This window comes from Coregonus lavaretus (genome assembly GCF_964263955.1).
Source record: "Coregonus lavaretus genome assembly, chromosome: 13".
Classification (NCBI taxonomy): Eukaryota; Metazoa; Chordata; class Actinopteri; order Salmoniformes; family Salmonidae; genus Coregonus; species Coregonus lavaretus.
Window position 1 is genome coordinate 29,148,024 of NC_140000.1, and position 26,172 is coordinate 29,174,195.

The 26,172-nt window shown below is 44.1% G+C and overlaps 1 protein-coding gene across 1 annotated transcript; it reads right to left on the reverse strand.

Moving 5' to 3' along the window:
* On the reverse strand, nucleotides 1–24,234 carry LOC311140137 (glycoprotein endo-alpha-1,2-mannosidase-like protein; the record flags this gene model as incomplete). Its single annotated transcript, XM_084175076.1, has 2 exons — nucleotides 1–637; nucleotides 24,164–24,234. 2 exons carry the CDS (start codon nucleotides 24,232–24,234, stop codon nucleotides 1–3), a joined length of 708 nt encoding a protein of 235 aa, XP_084031202.1.
* Nucleotides 24,235–26,172: the final 1,938 nt, after the last annotated feature.

Here is a 26,172-nt window from a genome sequence, read left to right on the forward strand (position 1 = left end):
TCACATGAGCCATGTCTCCTTCTCCTTGTTGAACTGCTCTGCCCACCTCCTGGTGAGCTCCAGGTAGTGTTCAGGCTGGTGCGGCTGGTAATCCAAATACAACCTGGTCACCGTCTTTTTTGGCACAGCCCTCTCGATCTGCGTACCCTCGTGCCACTCGTTGAACGACGTTATCGTGACGATCTCGGGCCGCACGTTCAGCGCCGCCTGCAAGGCTGTCTCGTAGTAGCGGCCATTGACGCGGTTGCGCGTGTTGTGGTTGTTCCACGGTCTGACCGCGGTGTCGATGTAGCCCGGCCCGGCGCTAGGTATAAATAACAGGTTGTTACCGTCGCAGAACGACTTGACTGCCTTCCAGTTCTGATGTGACGAACCAAATGAAAACCCGTTGGAGGCGAAGTACGTGTACATGCCATCGAAACCGCTGGCAAGGATGTCGTGCTTGTGGCGCTCCTCCACGATGAGGGCAATGAAGACGCTGTCGTACGGCGTGCCGCGCAGGCTGTGGGAGCCTGTGGGGTGGAGCAGGTCGGACCAGTTCTCGGGCGGCGTCAGATATGAGTCGTAAATGTAGAACAGAGGCAGGATATTCCCTGTGCTAGAGGTGAACTTGTAGAAGGCTCCGTGGTCCCCGTACCTTCAAACACAAATAAATGGACAGGAGATTATTGGCACAGATTTTGATATTTGCATGGAAGGAGAAATTACCTAGAAGTAACCTAATAAGATATGATGCTGCACATTCTAGAGTTATTTAAATGTAATCTAGCCTTCAGGAGACAGCAGAGGGATCACGCCCCCATCCACATTGACGGGCCGCAGTGGAGAAGGTGAAAAGCTTCAAGTTCCTCAGGAGGCTGAAGAAATTCACCAACTTCTACAGATGCACCATTGAGAGAATCCTGTCAGGCTGTATCACCGCCAGGTACGGCAACTGCACCGTCCACAACCGCAGGGCTCTCCAGAGGGTGTTGCGGTCAGCCCAACGCATCACTGGGAGCACACTTCCTGCCCTTCAGGACATCTACAGCACCCAGTGTCACAGGAAATTCAAGAAGATCATCAAGGACCTCAGCAACCCAAGCCATGGCCTGTTCACCCCGCTAGCATCCAGAAGGCGAGGTCAGTACAGGTGCATCAAAGCTGGGACCGAGAGACTGAAAAACAGCTTCTATCTCAAGGCCATCAGACTGTTAAATAGCCATCACTAGCCGGACTCCACCCAGTACCCTGCCCTGAACTTAGTCACTGTCACTAGCCGGCTACCACCCGATTACTCATCCCTGCACCTTAGAGGCTGCTGCCCTATGTACATAGACATGGATCACTGGTCACTTTAATAATGTTTACATACTGTTTTACCCATTTCATATGTATATCCTGTATTCTAGTCAAGTCCATCCTACTCAACTATTGCTATTCTATCCTAAGTATTCTTCAGATATACTACATATTCTATCCACATACTGTCCATAATGTCTATGCATCCCATCACATATACAGTGGGGGAAAAAAAGTATTTAGTCAGCCACCAATTGTGCAAGTTCTCCCACTTAAAAAGATGAGAGGCCTGTAATTTTCATCATAGGTACACGTCAACTATGACAGACAAATTGAGGGGGAAAAAATCCAGAAAATCACATTGTAGGATTTTTAATGAATTTATTTGCAAATTATGGTGGAAAATAAGTATTTGGTCACCTACAAACAAGCAAGATTTCTGGCTCTCACAGACCTGTAACTTCTTCTTTAAGAGGCTCCTCTGTCCTCCATTCGTTACCTGTATTAATGGCACGTGTTTGAACTTGTTATCAGTATAAAAGACACCTGTCCACAACCTCCAACAGTCACACTCCAAACTCCACTATGGCCAAGGCCAAAGAGCTGTCAAAGGACACCAGAAACAAAATTGTAGACCTGCACCAGGCTGGGAAGACTGAATCTGCAATAGGTAAGCAGCTTGGTTTGAAGAAATCAACTGTGGGAGCAATTATTAGGAAATGGAAGACATACAAGACCACTGATAATCTCCCTCGATCTGGGGCTCCACGCAAGATCTCACCCCGTGGGGTCAAAATGATCACAAGAAAGGTGAGCAAAATACACGGGGGGACCTAGTGAATGACCTGCAGATAGCTGGGACCAAAGTAACAAAGCCTACCATCAGTAACACACTACGCCGCCAGGGACTCAAATCCTGCAGTGCCAGTCGTGTCCCCCTGCTTAAGCCAGTACATGTCCAGGCCCGTCTGAAGTTTGCTAGAGTGCATTTGGATGATCCAGAAGAGGATTGGGAGAATGTCATATGGTCAGATGAAACCAAAATATAACTTTTTGGTAAAAACTCAACTCGTCGTGTTTGGAGGACAAAGAATGCTGAGTTGCATCCAAAGAACACCATACCTACTGTGAAGCATGGGGGTGGAAACATCATGCTTTGGGGCTGTTTTTCTGCAAAGGGACCAGGACGACTGATCCGTGTAAAGGAAAGAATGAATGGGGCCATGTATCGTGAGATTTTGAGTGAAAACCTCCTTCCATCAGCAAGGACATTGAAGATGAAACGTGGCTGGGTCTTTCAGAATGACAATGATCCCAAACAACGAAGGAGTGGCTTCGTAAGAAGCATTTCAAGGTCCTGGAGTGGCCTAGCCAGTCTCCAGATCTCAACCCCATAGAAAATCTTTGGAGGGAGTAGAAAGTCTGTGTTGCCCAGCGACAGCCCCAAAACATCACTGCTCTAGAGGAGATCTGCATGGAGGAATGGGCCAAAATTTTACATTTACGTCATTTAGCAGACGCTCTTATCCAGAGCGATTTACAAATAGGTGCATTCACCTTATAGCCAGTGGGATCACCACTTTACAATGTTTTTTTTTAAAGTATTTGGTCAATAACAAAATACCAGCAACAGTGTGTGAAAACCTTGTGAAGACTTACAGAAAACGTTTGACCTGTGTCATTGCCAACAAAGGGTATATAACAAAGTATTGAGAAACTTTTGTTATTGACCAAATACTTATTTTCCACCATCATTTGCAAATAAATTCATTAAAAATCCTACAATGTGATTTTCTGGATTTTCTTTTCTCATTTTGTCTGTCGTAGTTGACGTGTACCTATGATGAAAATTACAGGCCTCTCTCATCTTTTTAAGTGGGAGAACTTGCACAATTGGTGGCTGACTAAATACTTTTTTTCCTCACTGTATATATACTGTGTGTGTGTCTTAATTCCATTCTTTTTACTTTTAGATTTGTGTGTATTGTTACATATTACTGCACTGTTGGCGCTAGGAACACAAGCATTTCGCTACACCCGCAATAACATCTGCAAAACGTGTATACGAACAATAAAATGTGATTTGATTTTAAGTGAACTGTGTGTCAGTCCTTTAAAAGGGTCTATGTTGACTGAACTATTCTTTCAACAGGAAAGTTCAAGGTTGAAGGTATTCTAAACAAAGACAACACCTACCTGTCGATGATATACTTGATGTTGTCATGGACACTGTGGTCGCTCCGGCCTCTGTAAGGCTGGAGGTGAAATGCAACCTGGAAAGAAAATGAAAAACATCTTAGTCCACGGCTTTCCATTCATTACGTTGTTGTCACATATTTGTTAGTGCGTCTATGCAGCCAACCCAACCATCTAAGGTGACGTCAGTTAGTATAGACTCAAACTCTAGAGAGTATTCACATTTGGAAAGGTAACAGGAGCTGGGCTGTGTTCAGCTGCCCCTTGGGTCTAATTGAGAGCTATTCAAAGCCTAAGGACACAGCAGGAGCAAGACAGACATTATTATGCAGCCATTATAATAAGCAGTTGTTACAGCAACAAGAAAATAGCTTCAAGTGTTGTGTCCAAATACTGGTAGAGTCAACTAAGAAAAGAATGGACGACCTGACCAGAGAGGTCCAGGACCTGAAGAACAGTTTGCAGTTCTCCCAGGGTCTGCTCAATGAGTTAAAACAGGAAAACGGCAAGATGCCAACAATCTGTAAGTCATTGAGAGAGGACATTAGTTCCGTATGTGAATCCATGATAACAATGACAGAGAAATCTGATTATCTCAATCAAGGCAGAACAACATTGTTGTAGATGGAATTGCAGAATCTCCACATGACCTGGACGGAGTCTGAGGACAAAGTGAGGGAAATGATCTCGGAGAAACTGAAGATGGACCACAGGAAGATTGAGTTGGAGCACGCCCACAGGACTGGAAAACCCATTACCAGCCCAGGTGACAGGCCCAGGCCGATAGTCGTCAAGTTTCTGAGGTTCAAGGACAAGGTAGCAGTTCTGGAAAGGGCCAAGAACTTGAGGGGAACGTACATTACTGCACTGTTGGCGCTAGGAACACAAGCATTTTTCGCTACACCCGCAATAACATCTGCTAAACGTGTATTCAAACAATAAAATGTGATTTGATTTTAAGTGAACTGTGTCTTCCTCAACGAGGATTATGCTGAAACTGTGCCCCAGAAGAGAAAATAACTTATCCAGGCCATGAAAGCTGCCAGAGTGTGTGGGGACATTGCTTACAACCGATATGACAGGCTCATTGTCCACCCTCCCTACCAAAAGCCTGGAAGGGATGAGAGAGCCAAGCCTATGGGTTTGAAGATTCAACGCAAAGTACACACACACACTTACACACACCAACTGATTAATGGACTGCTAAATGTATCTTTTTTTTTCTTGCTTTGTTTGTTCTTTCCCATATTTTATCTATATCTGAGAAGCTATCCAGGAAATGACTGAAAATAGCCCATATTAATATATGTAGCCTTAGAAATAAGGTTCATGAAATCAATAACTTGCTAACATCAGATAACGTTCATATATCAGCCATTTCTGTTATATAGCAGTAGCAGCAATACAAGGATATAACATCTATAGAAGAGACAAGAATGCTTATGGGGGAGGTGTTGCTAATTTAATTCAGAGCCATATCCCAGTAATGCTTAGAGAAGATCTCATGTCAAGTGTTATTGAAGTACTGTGGCTGCAGGTTCACCTGCCTCATCTAAAGCCTATCCTTTTGGGGTGTTGCTATAGGCCACCAAGTGCTAACAGTCAGTATCTAAATACTGTGTGTGAAATGCTTGATCGTGTATGTGATGTAAACAGAGAGGTCTACTTTCTTGGGGACCTGAATATTGACTGGTTTTCATCAAGCTGTCCGCTCAAGAGGAAGCTTCTCAAACCAGTGCCTGTAATCTGGTTCAGGTTATTAATCAACCTACAAGGGTGTTTTCAAACACTACAGGAACAAGATCATCCACATGTATTGATCAAATTTTTACTCATACTGTAGAACTCTGTTCTAAAGCTGTATCCGTACCCATTGGATGTAGTGATCACAATATAGTGGCTATATCTAGGAGAACCAAGGTTTCAAAAGCTGGGCCTAAAATAGTGTATAAGAGATCATATACAAGTTTTTGCTGTGACTCATGTGGATGTTTGTTGGTCTGATGTGATTAATAAGGTGCATCCAGATGCTGCACTTGATGAATGTATGAAATTGCTTCTTCCAATTATTGATAAACATGCACCTGTTAAGAAACTGACTGTTAGAACTGTTAACATTTTAGTCATTTAGCAGACGCTCTTATCCAGAGCGACTTACAGTTAGTGAATACATATATTTTTTTTTTCATACTGGTCCCCCGTGGGAATTGAACCCACAACCCTGGCATTGCAAACGCCATGCTCTATCAACTGAGCTACATCCCTGCCGGCCATTCCCTCCCCTACCCTGGACAACGCTAGGCCAATTGTGCGCTGCCCATGAATCTCCCGGTCGCGGCCGGCTGCGACAGAGCCTGGATTCGAACCAGGATCTCTAGTGGCACAGCTAGCACTGCGATGCAGTGCCTTAGACCACTGCGCCACTCAGGAGACAGGAGTTAAGGCTTCATGGATTGATGAGGAATTTAAAAACTGTAAGGTTGAAGGAGAGGCTAATAAGTCTGACTGCACATCTGACTGGCTGACTTACTGCAAAGTGAGAAATTATGTGACTAAACTTAACAAAAAGAAAAAGGAACTGTAATATGAAGCCAAAATCAATTATATAAAGAATGATGGAAAAAATAAAAATAAATAGGTCATTTAGCAGACACTCTTATCCAGAGCGACTTACAGGAGCAATTAGGGTTAAGTGACTTGCTCAAGGGCACATTGACAGATTTTTCACCTAGTCGGCTCGGGGATTAGAACCAGCGACCTTTCGGTTACTGGCACAACGCTCTTAACCACTAAGCTACCTGCCGCCCAAACGTTGGCATACTTCAAATTAAATTATGGGCAGAAAGACAAATTCAAATCTTTCATTGAATCAGATGGCTTATTCATCACAAAACCGTTTGATGTTGCCAATTATTTTAATGATTACTTAATTGGCAAAGTGGGCAAAGCTAAGCAGGAAATGCCAACAACGAACAGTGAGCCATCGTATTCTTGCATAAAAAAACTAATAATGAATGAAAAGCATTGTATGTTAGAATTTTGTATAGTTAATGTGGGACAGGTGGAAATGTTACTGTTATTGATCATCGTATTCATGCATAAAAAAACTAATAATGAATGAAAAGCATTGTAAGTTAGAATTTTGTATAGTTAATGTGGAAAAGGTGGAAAAATTACTGTTATCGATCAATAATGACAAACCTCCTGGCATTGACAACTTAGATGGAAGGCTACTGAGGATGGTAGCTGACTCTATAGCCACTAATCTGAGTCTATATGAAGGTCTTTGTCCTCAGGCCTGGAGTGAAGCCAAAGTCATTCTGCTACCCAAGTGTGGTAAAAGTTCTAACAGCAGACCAATCAGCTTGCTGAAGGTTCTTAGCAAACTGTTGGAAAAAATTGTGTTTGACCAAATACAATGCTATTTCTCTGTAAACAAATTGACAACAGACTTTCAGCATGCTTATAGAGAAGGGCACTCAACATGTACTGCACTGACACAAATGACTGATGATTGGTTGAAAGAAATTGATAAGAAGAAGATTGTGGGAGCTGTACTGTTAGATTTCAGTGCAGCCTTTGATATTATTGACCATAACCTGTTGTTGAGAGAACTTATGTTTTATTGCTTTTCAACCTCTGCCATATTGTGGATTCAGAGCTATCTATCTAATAGAACTCAGAGGGTTTTCTTAAATGGAAGCTTCTCTAATGTCAAACATGTAAGGTGTGGTGTACCGCAGGGCAGTCCTCTAGGCCTCCTACTTTTTTCTATTTTTACCAATGACATGCCACTAGGGCTGTTACGGTGACCGTATTACCGCAACACCGGTGGTCACAAGTCATGATGGCAGTCAAATTCCGTTTGACCGTCTGATGCTGCTGATGGTCATTAGTAGCCTACCAAACTTGCTAACTGCCTGGTACTCAGCACTCTATTGTCCCTCTAATCACTCTGACATCAATGCAAATGTAATTGAAAATCTAATCAAACACCTCATGAGAGCCCATGAGCTCATGTTGCGCAACATTTCTATAGGCTATGCAATTGCGTGAGAAAACAGACTGATAGCCTCTATTTAAAGGAGGAGGATCCCATCAGCTTTCTATAGGCTAGGCCTACTATATTTATTTCTCAACTTTCCTATTATTAAGCACATTGCTTCTCTTTACAACAGGAGTATAGCCTACCTAGCTGGCATGAAAATGAATCACTGTAAAAGCGTCCTCCATTCACTATTTAAGTGCATAGATTATACAGTGGGGAGAACAAGTATTTGATACACTGCCGATTTTGCAGGTTTTCCTACTTACAAAGCATGTAGATGTCACGCCCTGGCTCTGGGGACTCTTAAATGTTGAGCCAGGGTGTGGACTTGTTATGTTTAGTTTTCTATGGGTTTTGTTCTAGATCGTTTATTTCTATGTTGGCCAGGGTGGTTCCCAATCAGAGACAGCTGTAGCTCGTTGTCTCTGATTGGGGACCATACTTAGGCAGCCTGTGTTCACTAGTTTATTGTGGGATCTTGTTCCGAAAGGTTTGTGTTGTAACCTAAGACTTCACGTATCGTTTGGTTTGTTGTTTTGTTCGTGTTGTGTACACTGAATAAAGTATGTACGCTTATCACGCTACGCCTTGGTCCGCTTCAGTCAACGATCGTGACAGAAGATCCCACCAAGAGAGGACCAAGCAGCGTGCCAAACAGGAGAAGTTGGCGATGTCCCAGGTGGGCGAATGGTGGTCTTGGGAGGACATATTCGCGGGCAGAGGGCCATGGGCAAAAATAAATGCCCAGGCAGGAGAGCAGAAACGGCGCCAACCGTGCCGACGACGGACACGCGAGAGGCAACCCCAAGTAATTTTTTTGGGGGGGCACACGGCGTGGACGACGGGGCTGCTGGAGGCAGCTACAGGGCGCATCGGCGATCTAGGAGAGGAGGCCACCAGGTTTGGGGGGCTGGAGGGGTGGTTGGCGGAGCCTAGAGGTAGAGCAGAGCCAACTCCCCGTACTCAGGCTAGGCAGCGTGAGACTGGGCAGGTTCCGGGTTATGCAGAGCCACGTACTGTGCCGCGAGTGTTCCGGCACAGTCCTGTACGTCCTGTGCTAGCACCACGCACGTGTCGTGCTAAGGTGGGCATGCAGCTAGGATGGAGTGTGCTGGCTCAACGCTCGTGGCCTCCAGTACCCCTCCTCGGTCCCGGATATCCTGCGCCAGTGCCACGTGCTGTAGCGCCAGTACGAGAGCACAGCCCTGTACGTCCTGTGCAGATGCCTCACACACAGGGTGTGGAGATAGGCATTCAGCCAGGACGGGTTGTGTCAGCTCTCCGCTCCAGACCTCCAGTCCGCCTCCACAGCCCGGTCCGGCCTGTTCCTGTCCCTCGCACCAAGCCTGTGGTGCGCCTCCACAGCCCGGTCCGGCCTGTTCCTGTCCCTCGCACCAAGCCTGTGGTGCGCGTCGTCAGCCCGGTCCGGCCTGTTCCTGTCCCTCGCACCAAGCCTGTGGTGCGCGTCGTCAGCCCGGTCCGGCCCGTTCCTGCTCCCCGCACCAAGCCAGTGGTGCGCGTCGTCAGCCCGGTCCGGCCCGTTCCTGCTCCCCGCACCAAGCCTGTGGTGCGCGTCGCCAGCCCGGTCCGGCCCGTTCCTGCTCCCCGCACCAAGCCAGTGGTGCGCGTCGTCAGTCCGGCACGGTCCGTGCCTGTTCCACAGGTGCCTGGTCCGGCACCGGTCAGCTGCTCCACTCCGGAGCCAGAGCAATCCGCTCCACCGGTGTCCAGTCCAGCTCCGGCCAGCGGGACCAGACCAGGGGCGCTACGGGGGGGGTAGAGGGAGAGTGGTGGTCACCCAGTCCCTCCTCTGTTGTGTTTGGTTGGCGCGGTCGCAGTCCGCGCCTTTGGGGGGGGTACTGTCACGCCCTGGCTCTGGGGACTCTTAAATGTTGAGCCAGGGTGTGGACTTGTTATGTTTAGTTTTCTATGGGTTTTGTTCTAGATCGTTTATTTCTATGTTGGCCAGGGTGGTTCCCAATCAGAGACAGCTGTAGCTCGTTGTCTCTGATTGGGGACCATACTTAGGCAGCCTGTGTTCACTAGTTTGTTGTGGGATCTTGTTCTGAAAGGTTTGTGTTGTAACCTAAGACTTCACGTATCGTTTGGTTTGTTGTTTTGTTCGTGTTGTGTACACTGAATAAAGTATGTACGCTTATCACGCTGCGCCTTGGTCCGCTTCAGTCAACGATCGTGACAGTAGAGGTCTGTAATTTTTATCATAGGTACACTTCAACTGTGAGAGACGGAATCTAAAACAAAAATCCAGAAAATCACATTGTATGATTTTTAAGTAATTAATTTGCATTTTATTGCATGACATAAGTATTTGATCACCTACCAACCAGTAAGAATTCCGGCTCTCACAGACCTGTTAGTTTTTCTTTAAGAAGCCCTCCTGTTCTCCACTCATTACCTGTATTAACTGCACCTGTTTGAACTCGTTACTTGTATAAAAGACACCTGTCCACACACTCAATCAAACAGACTCCAACCTCTCCACAATGGCCAAGACCAGAGAGCTGTGTAAGGACATCAGGGATAAAATTGTAGACCTGCACAAGGCTGGGATGGGCTACAGGACAATAGGCAAGCAGCTTGGTGAGAAGGCAACAACTGTTGGCGCAATTATTAGAAAATGGAAGAAGTTCAAGATGGCGGTCAATCACCCTCGGTCTGGGGCTCCACGCAAGATATCACCTTGTGGGGCATCAATGATCATGAGGAAGGAGAGGGATCAGCCCAGAACTACACGGCAGGACCTGGTCAATGACCTGAAGAGAGCTGGGACCACAGTCTCAAAGAAAACCATTAGTAACATACTACGCCGTCATGCATTAAAATCCTGCAGCGCACGCAAGGTACCCCTGCTCAAGCCAGCGCATGTCCAGGCCCGTCTGAAGTTTGCCAATGACCATCTGGATGATCCAGAGGAGGAATGGGAGAAGGTCATGTGGTCTGATGAGACAAAAATAGAGCTTTTTGGTCTAAACTCCACTCGCCGTGTTTAGAGGAAGAAGAAGGATGAGTACAACCCCAAGAACATCATCCCAACCGTGAAGCATGGAGGTGGAAACATCATTTTTGGGGATGCTTTTCTGCAAAGGGGACAGGACGACTGCACCGTATTGAGGGGAGGATGGATGGGGCCATGTATCGCGAGATCTTGGCCAACCACCTCCTTCCCTCAGTAAGAGCATTGAAGATGGGTCGTGGCTGGTCTTCCAGCATGACAACGACCCGAAACACACAGCCAGGGCAACTAAGGAGTGGCTCCGTAAGAAGCATCTCAAGGTCCTGGAGTGGCCTAGCCAGTCTCCAGACCTGAACCCAATAGAACATCTTTGGAGGGAGCTGAAAGTCCGTATTGCCCAGCGACAGCCCCGAAACCTGAAGGATCTGGAGAAGGTCTGTATGGAGGAGTGGGCCAAAATCCCTGCTGCAGTGTGTGCAAACCTGGTCAAGATCTACAGGAAACGTATGATCTCTGTAATTGCAAACAAAGGTTTCTGTACCAAATATTAAGTTATGCTTTTCTGATGTATCAAATACTTATGTCATGCAATAAAATGCAAATTAATTACTTAAAAATCATACAATGTGATTTTCTGGATTTTTGTTTTAGATTCCGTCTCTCACAGTTGAAGTGTACCAATGATAAAAAATGACAGACCTCTACATGCTTTATAAGTAGGAAAACCTGCAAAATCGGCAGTGTATCAAATACTTGTTCTCCCCACTGTATGTATTTTCTTCCGCTGCCCCTGTTGTGACACAGGTGCATGATAATGGTCCATTCTAAATCCAAGCAAATTTCACACCTATATTATTTGTATATGAAAAGACAAGATTAAATCAAGAATAGTGTGATGGGTGACTATATTAGCCTATCACTTGTGAATGATGCCCAGCTTAAGGCCAGAAACAGTGCATGCTTTTTTGTGTTTCTTTTTCTAATCATAGTCACACACCTCATGTAGTCTAGCCCATAGGCCTATATGTTTTGATAAGGTTTGTATCACAAATAAAGTGGCCAAATAACTTCTTAAAATTAAGCACATTAACCACGGGTGTAGAGCCTAACTGGCATACATACACAGCTCGTGAGTTTCAAGTTTGGGGAAGATAATTTTCACCATAAAAATGCACCTTTATAATAAAAGCATTACAGTCATTACCACATTTGCCGTAACTTTTGAGAATGGTATTTTCCTGCTAATGGAACAGTAGGCTTATAGCCTACTGCCGTGTGTGCATTGCTGCGCATATAATGTGAAGAAATAGCCTAGTAGTTTATCAAAATCTTAAGTTAAACGTTCTCATCTGTTGTGTCAGGCTCATTGCTTAAAACAGTTTTTTTAATGCTAGTGGTTGTTTTAATTTGGGATCTATTGTATCGCACAACTGTCCCAGACTATGTTTCGAATATTTATTTACCGCACAGAATAGAATAGGTCAACTTTTGTACTATGGGGGATAGTAGATTGACATAGACTAGTGCTTTTGTTGTCCGTTAGGCCTACTCATCTTGTTGGCTGACGAAAAGTAAATGTGGACAGTTCTTCCGTTATCTTCAATATGCGCCTCGGAATTGGATAAGGACGCGCGCAGTTGCATCCTCAATGTGTCTGTCTTCATTGTAGCCTGTGAGAAAAACCCGATCACGTAATGGCGAGCCATGTGAGTGAGAGGTGCTTCAGCACTCAGCCGGGAGAAGGGAATTATAATATTCAGCCCAAGGGCACAACGGCCACTGGCCGCAAAAGGCATGGATTTTTTAAGGGGCCATTACGTGCACACAAAGGGGATACAGGCGGGAAATTTGAGGCATTATCAAGTGCTTGTCAAATTGTGAATGAGAGACTAATGAAGTGTGTACAGCCTGCACAAGAAAAAAAGAGAGCTCATGCCTTTCATGCAACTTTTTTCATATCGTCATTAGAGTCGCATCATGCAGCCTTAGAATGTATTAAAAATCAAAACATATAGCCCAACATTTGTATCACAACTGAAGTTACATAAATAAATCTAAATTAAGCATAGAGGAGTACCTGTTTCCAGTGGCGGCTCCTGAAAAAATTCTCAGGAGGGGCAATTTTTCTGATGATTTAGGTGACCTACACACATTTTAAAAAAGATATGTCCAGCAACAACATGAAGACAGGGGCAGCATATAAGTCAATACCAGAAGCATTTATTGACTGATCTGGGGAGATGGATTCCAGTTTCTGTGACAGATTATAAATAATCTCTGATGCCTTTGTTATATTAGCTTTTGGTTGAATGTACTGTCGTAGTAAATATATAATGTTATAGCTTGGTCTGACTAAAATCTTGTGCATGACCCATTTTGTGTTGGGCGTTTGTTTTCAATCAATGCTGTTCCTATCCTATAACAATGGACAAAAGAGTCCTATCTTGTCAGCCTTGTCAGCAGGTGGCCAAGGACAACACACATGCCATAGGTCTCTCAGTTCTTCCAACTCACGAGTTCTTGCTCTGAGGACACACACACACACACACACACACACACATCATCACTGATAACACACACACACACACACATCATCACTGTTAAACACACACACACACACACACACAAATCCCCTCTCTTTAGGCTGAACATTTGAAGACAGAGAACCCGACTCAGAGCCAATGCAACAGTGGAGGGGACCTCGCCCAACTCATCAGGACCAATCAGAAGATCAGAACTACTAGATTCAACCTACATCATTTATTGTATAAAATGTCTGCACACAATGTTTTCGGGGCTCTCTTCTCCCTAAGAGTTTGACGAACGAGTCCGTGCACGCGATTCCAGATATCTTTACCTCTGAATAAACTGCCTTTATTATACCATATCCACCCTGTCCAAAGTTTCTACTTGGTCTCAGTTCTCCAGTAAACTTGTGATTATCAACAGTACACAACGGTAACAAACAATTGGGGGAACTCACGGGGCAGATAGTAAGGTCGCAGTGACACAGAAAGCAGTTCAATGTCGGGGTACAGAGTCGCTCTCTTACCAGGATCGCGGTCCGCTCTGACCAGGGTGAAGCCGGCCGGCTCCACTTCTCTGTCCGGGACTCTGTCATCCAGCCAAGTCTCCCAGCTGTATTGGATTCCGCTGCCAGCAGCGTTTTCATTATTTAGTCCGTTCGTAGCGGGTATGTACACGATCAACAAGATCAGTCCAAAACCGACCACTGGAAATCCATGGTTGGCAGAATGTTTGTAAACTAAGTCTACAAATTAAAAACATAAAATAACGCCACACTGCAGGTCGCAACAGAGACGCTGCTAGCTGCTATTCTCTTAGTTACGTTCATGGTTACGTCACGTATGACGAAAGCGCGTAAGTGGAAGCCCACAGACACCCATAGAGAATGTATTGAAAGCTTTGAAATTTTAAAAAAATAGATTTTACATGACAGGCTATGAGAGACTTCTGGGCGATTTTCAACCTGACTGAAATCGCCCCAAAAACGGGCGGAGCCATTTGAAGCACGACTTTAGCCTGATTTGACATTTAGTGGCAGTCAGATCAGATTACAACACTGATAACTACTGTTGCCGTGATATAATTGATTAGAAAAAAAATCCCTTCCTTTTCCCGTTTGGCAGTGCGTCGCCCATATCGCCCTATTGAACAGGCCGTCCCTGCCTGTTTCTTTCTTAACCGCTCAACACAGAATAGCCGCATGTGCGCATTTCCTCAAATCGTTTGGAGAAAATATCCTTTCTATTTTATTCAGCTATGTTCAATTATATTCTTCATACTATAAAATAATGTAAAATAATGCCACGGAATTCTAAGAAAATCTTGTCTGCTAAATGAACTAGTGTAGCCCACAGCCATGTTGCAAAGCCAGATCAGGGCCTAACATAAGGACAACTCTCAGTATGCTATTCTGTTCTTCTGAAATAGACCTGTTCTTCTTTAGACCTGTCTAAAAGAAATAATGGATTTATTTTGATCCTGTTTACATGGGTTTATTAGACTTTTTTAAATGTAGATGTTCCAAAGGTCTGCATCAGTGGCTTATAGGCTATGTGTGGAAGCCAGGAGATGCGAAATGTGTTTATGTTAATTAATGGTCAATTACCATGAGACCGGCAGTTATTTGCTTAACAATTGCTGGCTGACAAAATTTCATGACCGCCATAGACCTACATGCCACTGGCATTAAACAAACCCTGTGTGTCCATGTATGCTGATGATTCAACCATATACATGTCAGCAACCACAGCTAATGAAGTCACTGAAACCCTTAACAAGGAGTTGCAGTCAGTTTTGAAATGCGTGGCCAGTAATAAACTGGTCCTGAACATCTCTAAAACTAAGAGCATTGTATTTGGTACAAATCATTCACTAAGCTCTAGAACTCAGCTGAATCTGGTAATGAATGCTGTGGCTGTTGAACAAGTTCAAGAGACTAAATTACTTGGTGTTACCTTAGATTGTAAACTGTCATGGTCAAAACATATAGATTAAATGGTTGTAAAGATGGAGAGAGGTCTGTCCATAATAAAGAGATGTTCTGCTTTTTTGACACCACACTTCACAAAGCAAGTCCTGCAGGCTCTAGTTTCGTCTTATCTTGACCATTGTCCAGCCATGTGGTCAAGTGCTGCTAAGAAATACCTAGTTAAGCTGCAGCTGGCCCAGAACAGAGCGCCACATCTTGCTCTTCATTGTAATCAGAGGGCTAATATAAATACTATGCATGCCAGTCTCTCTTGGCTAAGAATTGAGGAGAGACTGACTGCATCACCTCTTTTTTATAAACATTTTTTACATAGTCAACTTACGCACAGCTCTGACACACACACTTACCCCACCAGACATGCCACCAGGGGTATTTTCAAAGTCCCCAAATACAGAACAAATTCAAGAAAGTGTACAGTATTATATAGAGCCATTATTGCATGGAACTCCCTTCCATCTCATATTGCTCAAATTAGCAGCAAACCTGTTTTCAAAAACAGATAAAACAACACCTCACGGTACAACGCCTCTCCCCTATTTGAGCTAGATATTTTGTGTGTATGTATTGATATGTAGGCTATGTGTCGTTTTTAAATGTATGTAGTTCTGTCCTTGAGCTGTTCTTGTCTCTTAATGTTCTGTATTATGTCATTTTTCATGTTCTGTGTGGACACCAGGAAGAGTAGCTGCGGCTTTCGCAACAGCTATTGGGGATCCTAATAAAATACCCCCCCCAAAAAAAAATACAGTCACAGCTAATTACATCTGAATGAAAGTAACACTACCCCCTTCTCCCCCGCTCTACTTAGTGTTGAAAGTTGAACCACAAATTGTGGCTGATTTTTGAACCCCAGCTCTCAAGCATGAATAACTGCAACTGTCATATTTCTCGGCCAACAGAAGTGGACGAAGTAGTTGCCCAGAAATGTCCCCATAAGAGAGAATAAAAGCACACAGTGATGTTGTTAATATGTTGTATAACCTTTACAGACTGTGTTATAGGATGTCTCAGATGATGACTATTTCAGCACTGGTGTTATGCCATGACAAATAATCTGACACATCTATCCCAAGGTCATTCGTCATCTACTAAAGCCCAGTGAATCATAGTTCTATTCCAGCTGACTATTCCTCATTGAGGAACGGAGTGGCTGAACACACGATGGATCAGCTACGAAACTAATACAAAAATGTTTACTTGAACATTTTAAGAGTAAGAGTGGAGAATTTCACTACTTTGAATTATATATGATCAAAGTGGACCACTTTTCTCACAACTGGTTCCCCAGGGGCCCAGCATGAAGGAACATGGTTTTCTGAGTGGATGGATAGAGCCATAAGCAGAATGGAAGCAGCAACACCTTGCCAGCTAGCTAACATAATAAGTCTGCTGCTTTTGTTGTAGCGTAGCTCCATCATTCCCACCTGAGGCTTGATTAAATTCCTGTCTGAGCTCTGCCTTGCCACTCCCTGGTTCTGTCTGCCAAGACACAGTAGCACTATCTTATAAAATACTTTGTTGTCATTATGGGGTTAGCTAGTGTTTACCATGAGCTGTGGAGATTAAATTGCTAAACATGTTGTAGGCTTAGCATGTTGTGCATTTTTCATGACTGGGAATTGTCTTTTATGCTATAAAAAATACTTGTCATTATGGGGTTCGTATACCATTCACTGTGGAGAATAAAGTGCTAAACATTTTACACGTTGTTAGGCTATGCATGATTTCCATTTTTCATGAGTGGGAATTGTCTTTGTCTTATTATGGCGAGGGACTGTAGCCAAGTATAGTGCATTAGATTGGGATAGGTCGGAGTGGGGGGTAAGCAGTATTGAAATGAAATTGAGTGGCTACTGGGCCTTCCTAACCAGTTGCCGTGGTAATGTAACTCTTGGTGACACCAAGGGCTCAAAGTGTCACCATGACATTGGGACAGAAGTGCGCTAATGGATTGGATGGGAGGCGAGGCGGTTTTAAACTCTTGTCCTGTATAGTTAAATGTGGACATGGGGAGAAAATCGTTGTTGTCGCTAATGGTGGCAGCTACGTGCTTCAGTGTCGGATAAAAATATATTTCAATTTGGAGCCCCCGTGGCAGGGTAGCTCACTATGGCTGTATAGGCCACTGGTCTGAAATCAGTGTAAAAGACGATAAGGGTAGGAACAACTCTCCGTAATCTGATTAACGTCTTGAGGCAAGGGTTCATTAGAGGGAAAGTTACAACTCTTTCTGTGCTAATAAATTAGATTAAAAGCTGAAGTCGGCCGAAATAATTTTCATTCGAGTTTTTAAATCATGCCGTTTCACTGACTGACTTACTTGAGCGCTCGTGTAATTATTTCTCCCAGAGAAAAAGAGCTGTCACCATCTCAACTCCAGCTCACCGCAGACGACTGCCGCGGTTGGAAAAGCCCACTCATTTTCCACCCGAGACACATAAGGCCATTACACAGCAGCAATTTAGACATAAATGAGAGACCAAGGCAAACCAAGAGCATTTCAATATCTCACAGACAGACCCAGCCCTATCACCATCACCAGAGCATAGAATTGGCTGAATTGAGTAGAATACAACGTAATGCACTGTAACAGGCCCTTAGGAGGTGATTTCAACCATCCGTTAAACTACCGGGACAGCGTTTCACAACAGTCAACACCATACAGTATTGAACGTATCATGAGATGTTGCCGCTTCATAGTTCCAAGAAAGTTTTCGGTTATATTAGTTTGATTTCAGTAGGGCTCTACACGCTAGGTTGTCAACTTCTCGTCAACATCAACATCTTGCAGGCACACCAACAATGCGCCCCAAATAGCACCCTAGTCCCTATGTAGTGCACTACTTTTGACCAGGGCCCATCATAATTAGTGCACTATGAATGGAATAGGGTGTCATTTGGGATGCATCCAAAGTCTTGTGAGATGGAAGATGAAAGTGGCATGCTGTGTTGGGCATCTGGAGATGGGGAAGTGTGCCTGACAGCATGGCCTGCCCACACATGGGCCTCTCTGCGCTGCGGTTGTGCAACATGCCCTACTTACTGACTGGAACATTTCCTGCCCCTTGGGGCCCGGATTGTTCAGGGAGGCAAACTGAGTCATGGGACCGACACCCCCGCCTATCCCGATCTCCCCCCCGAGCCCACACACAGCCCCTCCAGGGCCAAAGGGGAGTTTCAGCCTGAGCTACTCTCCAAGCAAGCAGAGTGTGACCAGGATTTTTCAACTCAGTGGAGCTCTGGAGCCTTCAACCACAAGAGGCTCTGCTCTTAAATTCCAACCGTACATACATAATACAAAAGATGTGTGGGTGCCCAGACTTGAGTTAGGGGCCTTTTCCAATGCTATTCTTATATAAACAAAACAATCTATTTTCTGCAGTGTCATCTAGTGTAAGGTCCCAGATTTGGGAGTCTAAGTCAGTGCCATAGTAGTATTGCCTGGCTACCCAGACTCCTTGCTCTGGCCAAACCCTACGCCATGCCACGCCACGCCCACCACAGAGGTTAGTTTATTTTCCACAATGAGTCTGGATCCTAGTACCTCCACTACCCTTCACTGAATGTGAACACATTCGTGGCCATCTGATTGGTCCAGAAACTGACTGGTTGGGCCAGAGCCAGAACACACGTGGGTTTGATACTCTGGTTTGAGACAATCGCTGATGACATTGTTTTGTACAACACCCCTCGTCACCATAAATGACCCCAACCCTGGTAGACTAGTCTAGACCTGTTCTGGCCTGTGTCTCTAAGGCTTTTTCAGACTGTGAAGATTCACCATGTCTGTCTGCTTTTATTCAGACCACGTCACACACAGAGCTCCTTAGATTGCTCTGTCAAGTGGCAAGTTATGAAGGCTCTGTAGCCTTCGCTCATTGTGATCACCCCAGCTCAGACTGTAAAGAGAAGTTCCGTCACGACAGATCTGACAGGACAGGGATGACAAGACTGGAAAACAGAAAGATGGACTGACTGAGCAGGTACCATGTCAGACGTTCACCTGCAACAGTCACAGACACTTCACGCTGGTGCCCCCTAAAGACTTTCTCTTCAAGTCTCTTTCTTTGACAACATTGTTTGTGTCCATGAATGATAGCATAATTTATCTTTCATGTACTGCATTCACATTTCCTTTGAAGGGTCTACACACATTGGGACCTCAAATAAATTATTGCTCACTTTTGCTCCTAAGGATCCCTCAGAACGAGTACATTATAATGTACATGCATGTCAAAGAGCCCCATGATGAAGTGAAATGCATGGTGGGATGCTGCCACTGAGAATAAAGGGCCTAACATGAAATCCATATGCTTAACATGCTTTTGCATAAGTCATGCATTGATAACAATGGGACAAGTTATGCCCATGGATCTTATGTTAGGATTCAACCCAGAGCGATAATGCATTCTACTGCTAATACCCCGTCTTACATATTGGTGTGAAAGAGGAGGCACAGTTATACACTTTAATTTGCCTCGTCTATGCAGAAAATACCATGGAGATTGTAATGCAAGAGGGCCTCGTTTGCATTAGAATATATTTTTTTTGCATCGTAGCTCAAAATTATTAAAGACCCAATACTTATTTTTCTACGGTCAGCAATTTGTGAAGAATATGCACTAAAGGCACTCCAACAATAGATGTCCTTATGTGCAGTGGGAGTGGGAGAATGTGGTCAGGAGCAAGTGGGCATTTGAACAGGATACTGCTGCAGAGTACCACTCTACATATTCTATGACAAGGTTATTAAAGGGGCAATCTGGGATTGGTATATCCATTTTTGGACTTTTAAAATAATGATACACTACATGACGAAAAGTATGTGGACACTTGCTCGTCCCCCCTTTGCTGCTATAACAGTCTCCACTCTTCTGGGAAGGCTTTCCACTAGATGTTGGAACATTGCTGCGGGGGCTTGCTTCCATTCAGCCACAAGAGCATTAGTGAGGTCGGGCACTGATGTTGGGCGATTAGGCCTGGCTCGCAGTCGGCGTTCCAATTCATCCCAAAGGTGTTCGATGGGGTTGAGGTCAGGGCTCTGTGCAGGCCAGTCAAATTCTTCCACACCGATCTCGACAAACCATTTCTGTATGGACCTCGCTTTGTGCACGGGGGCATCGTCATGATGAAACAGGAAAGGGCCTTCCCCAAACTGTTGCCACAAAGTTGGAAGCACAGAATCGTCTAGAATGTCAATGGTATGCTGTATGTAGCGTTAAGATTTACCTTCACTGGAACTAAGGGGCCTAGCCCAAACCATGAAAAACAACCCCAGACCATTATTCCTCCTCCACCAAACTTTACAGTTAGCACTATGAATTCGGGCTATGCATTCGGGCAGGTAGTGTTCTCCTGGCATCCGCCAAACCCAGATTTGTCCATCGGAATGCCAGATGGTGAAGTGTGATTCATCACTCCAGAGAACTCGTTTCCACTGCTCCAGAGTCCAATGGCGGTGAGCTTTACACCACTCCAGCCGACGCTTGGCATTGTGCATGGTGATCTTAGGCTTGTGTGCGGCTGCTCGGCCATGGAAAACCAATTTCATGAAGCTCCCGACGAACAGTTCTTGTGGTGAGGTTGCTTCCAGAGGCAGTTTGGAACTCGGTAGTAAGTGTTACAACTGAGGACAGACTATTTTTACGCGCTATGCGCTTCAACACTCGGCAGTCCCATTCCGTGAGCTTGTGTGGCCGACGACTTGGTGGTTGAGCCTTTGTTGCTCTTAGTTGTTTCCACTTCACAATAACAGCACTTACTGTTGACCGGGGCAGCTCTAGCAGGGCAGAAATTTAACTAACTGACTTATTGGAAAGGTGGCATCCTATGATGGTGCTACGTTGAAAGTCACTGAGCTCTTCAGTACGGGCCATTCTACTGCCAATGTTTGTCTATGGAGATTGCATGGTTGTGTGCTTGATGTTATACACCTGTCAGCAACGGGTGTGGCTGAAATAGCCGAATCCACTAATTTGATGTGGTGTCCACATACTTTTGTATATATAGTGTATATAGGCCCCATCCCTTAGCTGTTTACAAGAATGTGACGTTGGACCACTTTATTGTTGTTTGTTAAAGTTATCTTTCCCTACTTTGGCTTTCTTTTTTTACTGCTCTCTCTTATCAGTATAACTGCCATTTTTTTGTGGAAAGAATATAGGCAATTCTGAATCCTCCAGAATTCACTATAACCTCTGTTCTGTGATGTCCCTCTTTTTGTTGGATTACTTATGCTTATAAGAACCGAGGTCGGGGAATTTGATATAGTTTAATTGAACTTTACTTAGAGTACGCTGGCAATACATGGTTATTCACAAGGCTTCCTAGCACAACTATCGGTCCCGTGTAAAACATGGAACTGGAATATTTCTGTACAAATACACGGACTGGATTACGGAATAATGTTCACAACATTACATGTACAACAGACATTTATTTTCTGTACTTGTGCTCTTATAAATATTCATTTTGAATATCGGCCTGCATTATTTGCATGCATTTTATGTAGAAGAAATTCTCATGCAAACACAAAAACTAATCCGCTCTCAATTGTCTTTAATGCGACCGTGTGTTGCGCAAACACAGCGTGTGTATTATTGATGCAACGCAGCTGGAGAAAGGGGCTCTAGCACAAGCCTGTCTCTCTTGTCACACTGCACTCAGTCTGCATTCATTCACACAGGCACGAGGCTTGCAATTCCCCCGAGCAGTCTTTAAAGGCCCAGTGCAGTCAAAAATGTGATTTTCCTGTGTTTTATATATATTTCAATACTATATGGTTGGAATAATATTGTGAAATTGTTAAAATCATGATAATGCCATTTTAGTGTAAGACCTGTTTGAAAAGACCGCCTGAAAGCTGTCTACTGACACACAGATACACACCCAGAGGTGTCATGCCCATAGGGGCCACAAGGGCACGTGCCCCCTCAGATTTGTCCTGTTTTTTATTTTTCAAACGTTAAATTAATTACTCAATTTAATTGTATTTCTCTTTATCATAATTATTTATTTTTAAAAAGATCTGTCAGCGGTATTTTGCGGAGGGGGCACACACATAAAGAGGTATGCTTAGATAACCCATGCAGAAAAATATACATAGTTTTTACATAGAATTAGGCATAATGATTATTGCTCTAGATTGCAGGAAAATGCTGTTTCAGGTGTTTGAAAAATGCACCCTTGGATACACCACCCAAAGTGCTAGAAGCCGGAATTCAGCACACGTAACGTACACCACTCAAACTGCCTTAAAGCGTCTTAGACACATACTCACAGACTTCTAACCACTCATGGTGAATGGATACACACCACTCAAAGGGCTGTGTGGCTGTTTTTATATATCGGTTATGTCATCTAAGATGCTGCCGGATCAAGCCAGTACAGCTCACGTGGAGTATCTTTTTTCCTTTGAACATCTTGAATAGCTACTACGTCTCTGCATCTAATGTGCATCTACCATCTGATGTTACAGGTATCGAATTACGAAGAAGGGGCCCTCTAAAAGTTTCATAAGCTTCAATGCAGTCCGTGACAGCAGGCAGAGGGGATTCGATGAGTCGACGTCGATGCAGTCGTTATCTCTGTTTCATATATATTTCAATACTATATGGTTGGAATAATATTGTGAAATTGTGAAAATCATGATAATGCCATTTTAGTGTAAGACCTGTTTGAAAAGACTGCCTGAAATTTCAGCCTGTTGCGGTAGGATAGAGTTTTGGCCTGCCTGGTGACATCACCAGGCGGTAAATTAGTTAATAGACCAATAAGAAAGAGTTCCAAACCTCTGCCAATAACAGCTAGTTTACGGTTTTCCCCTCCCTACTCAGACCACTCCTAGACAGTCCTAGCAATATTCTTGCTTGAGAAATTGCTCTTTGCTAAGAAGCTATTTTTGTTTCTTTATGACCATTTTAATTGAAAACAATCACAGTAAGTTGATTTTATTGAGATATAAACGGCTGCATTGGACCTTTAAAACAAACACACACACAAATGCAAGTCATTCTGCTGCACAGCTGTCTACTGACACACAGATACACACCCAGAGGTGTCATGCCCATAGGGGCCACAAGGGCACGTGCCCCCTCAGATTTGTCATGTTTTACTAATTTTAAATGTTAAATTAATTACTCAATTTAATTGTATTTATCTTTATCATAATTATTTATTTATTTTAAAAGATCTGTCAGCGGTATTTTGCGGAGGGGGCACACATATAAAGAGGTATGCTTAGATAACCCATGCAGAAAAATATACATTGTTTTTACATAGAATTAGGCATAATGATTATTGCTCTAGATTGCAGGAAAATGCTGTTTCAGGTGTTTGAAAAATGCACCCTTGGATACCCCACCCAAAGTGCTAGAAGCCGGAATTCAGCACACGTAACGTACACCACTCAAACTGCCTTAAAGCGTCTTAGACACATACTCACAGACTTCTAACCACTCATGGTGAATGGATACACACCACTCAAAGGGCTGTGTGGCTGTTTTTATATATCGGTTATGTCATCTAAGATGCTGCTGGATCAAGCCAGTACAGCTCACGTGGAGTATCTTTTTTCCTTTGAACATCTTGAATAGCTACTACGTCTCTGCATCTAATGTGCATCTACCATCTGATGTTACAGGTATCGAATTACGAAGAAAGGGCCCTCTAAAAGTTTCATAAGCTTCAATGCAGTCCGTGACAGCAGGCAGAGGGGATTCGACGAGTCGACGTCGATGCAGTCATTATCTCTGGGATGGCATTTTCCGACCTAATTGGCAATAGGTCATGTAGTTCCCCGATGTGTTTCCCTGCTCATCCAGTCCCATAAACAACAGTTCCCGCCGGCAGCTTTGTTATGTCCTCTCTGCACTTAATTAGAGATGTCCTCATCCTTCCCCGCTGCCTGCTCAAAGTCATGTCACACTAGGCTATCAACTTTTTTGAAGTAATGGTATACTGTTGTGTATCACAATACTATTGTACAGTATTAGGATCTGTTTACCAGTTGGTTGTGTAACTTTGTTCTTTGGAAGATTCCTTACCAAAGCAAACATTCTTATCCAGAGCTCATGAATCCCAAACACTGATCCCAAAGCAAAGTGTCTGTCTGTCTGTCTGTTTGTCTCTCTGTCTGTCTGTTCCTTACCTTGAGGTTGTGTCTGTGAGCAGCGTCCAGGACGGCCGGCACCAGGTCCTCTGTGGGCTCCCCGTTGTCATCGGCCAGGCCTGGAGGATACCAAGACAGCACCAGCACCCCTAGACCACACAGGAGAAGTCTCTCTCAGTCTCCACACAGGACCTTTCAGGTTGGCTATACCACACACATAGAAATACAATTACTAGAATGGGGAAATAAAACGACTAGAAAGGGAAAAGCCCCTCATAGCATGGCAATTTTACAATACACTCAATATGGCTGCTGGTCCACTTATCACAGAATATTGACTTCAATGGGATTGTCCAATCTAGTCATTCTATTTCAATGACCACACATCTCTGATACCCAATTCTGAACCTCATGATCTCTCTGTTACATCCTTTTAAGTCTTATTGGTCAGTGTGATGTTGACACTGATATATGTGATTGTTGCCTAAGGGTTCCAGATTGGCTTGAAGGACTTATTGATGTGATTGCTGCCAGTTGTAGGCCTACAATAGGATCTCTATGGGCCAACATCTCTCAAGAGTTCCACTGACTTGAATGACTAACTTTGATGCATATAGGCTATATATTCTGCCAGATGTATATGGCTATGGCTCATTTAGAATACATTGCTTGCATTGCACATTGCTCGTGCTGTCTGTCTCCCTTATTCCAACAGACAACCATTCTACTGTATCTTTAGACAGCATAAGTGATGCCTCATATCTGACTCATGAAACATGCCTTTGCCTTCCTACATGCAGTGAATCTTTAGACACTCTGTTTTAATCATAAGAGTGAGTATCTTTCAGTACACGCATGAGGAATTCTTGTCCACACCCTGATCGAGGGGAATATCAAATACTGTTTCTGTCAAGCAGCCAGCACAGCAGGCCACTGGCACACACAGTATGCATGCAGCTAATTGATCAAGTCACGTCCACTTTGGTCACAAGCTGTGTGGAATATTTGATTACAATTTCTAAAAAGCCATGGCCGCGTGTATTAAAAAGTTATGGCCGCACTATTCATTTTATTCATGGACTCCTCGTGGAGTGGTATCAGTCACCACTGCGAGCAGGATGCTATTTGGAATTTTTGGTGGGTCTTTGTGCCAGTGGCTTTAATTAGATGGACTCTTTTTAACTAAGCACACTCAGTTGGCCTTTCCTTGTTCCATCTGTCACAGCGTTCGGTTTAGGTGGAAGGGAGGCGAAAGATAGGGGAAGGGACGATCATATTAGCATGGCTCGATTGGCTGTCTCATCAATAATTTTTCAACACTTGTTTTCACCCAACTCTAAGGCATCATCACTCCCATTTTGGTCAATAAAAGTAGCTTACTTTTTTCGTTTAAAACATAGGCTACTTATTTCAGCGCTGACCTTTACTGATAAGACTTAAGGACTCCTACTGACCAAGGATTTTCAATAGCTTTTCAGAGTAAAAAGGGGACTTGCTATTCGCCCGCTAGGCCTACTTCTGACTTTCAACTTTGTATGTTCGATATAAGTGAAATACAGATAAGCAGTAAATACATATTATTCAAGTGTTCAATTGTTAACGTTCAAGATTGCTTGGAAGTGGATGTCAAGACAAACACCGTTCTAAAAGGCTGCTGGTGGGCTTAGGTGAGGGTGCGGAGCTGTCCACTGCATTGGTGCTGAAATAAACCGGCAAAGGGCAAGAGAAGCAGCTGTGCTCAAAGTAGAACAAAATGTTAAAACTTTAAAGTTAACTTGACAGGTACTGCAGAAGCAAAACTAATACGAATGTTAAAACTTGTTTGTATGTTTCAGTATAGAATAACCACTGCACCTTTGCACTCTACCTGCTGCAGCCGCTCCAATCTGCTCCATGTGTGACTCCAATACATCCGGATCTCTCGAGCTGTACGGACCGAGCTCAGGATAGAAACTGGAGCCGATGTCCTCCGGCGGCATATGCCTCCCTTTCGGGTAACTGGCGGCGATTTTGGGGTCCCAATGTGGCACGAGGACATGGTCCCAGTG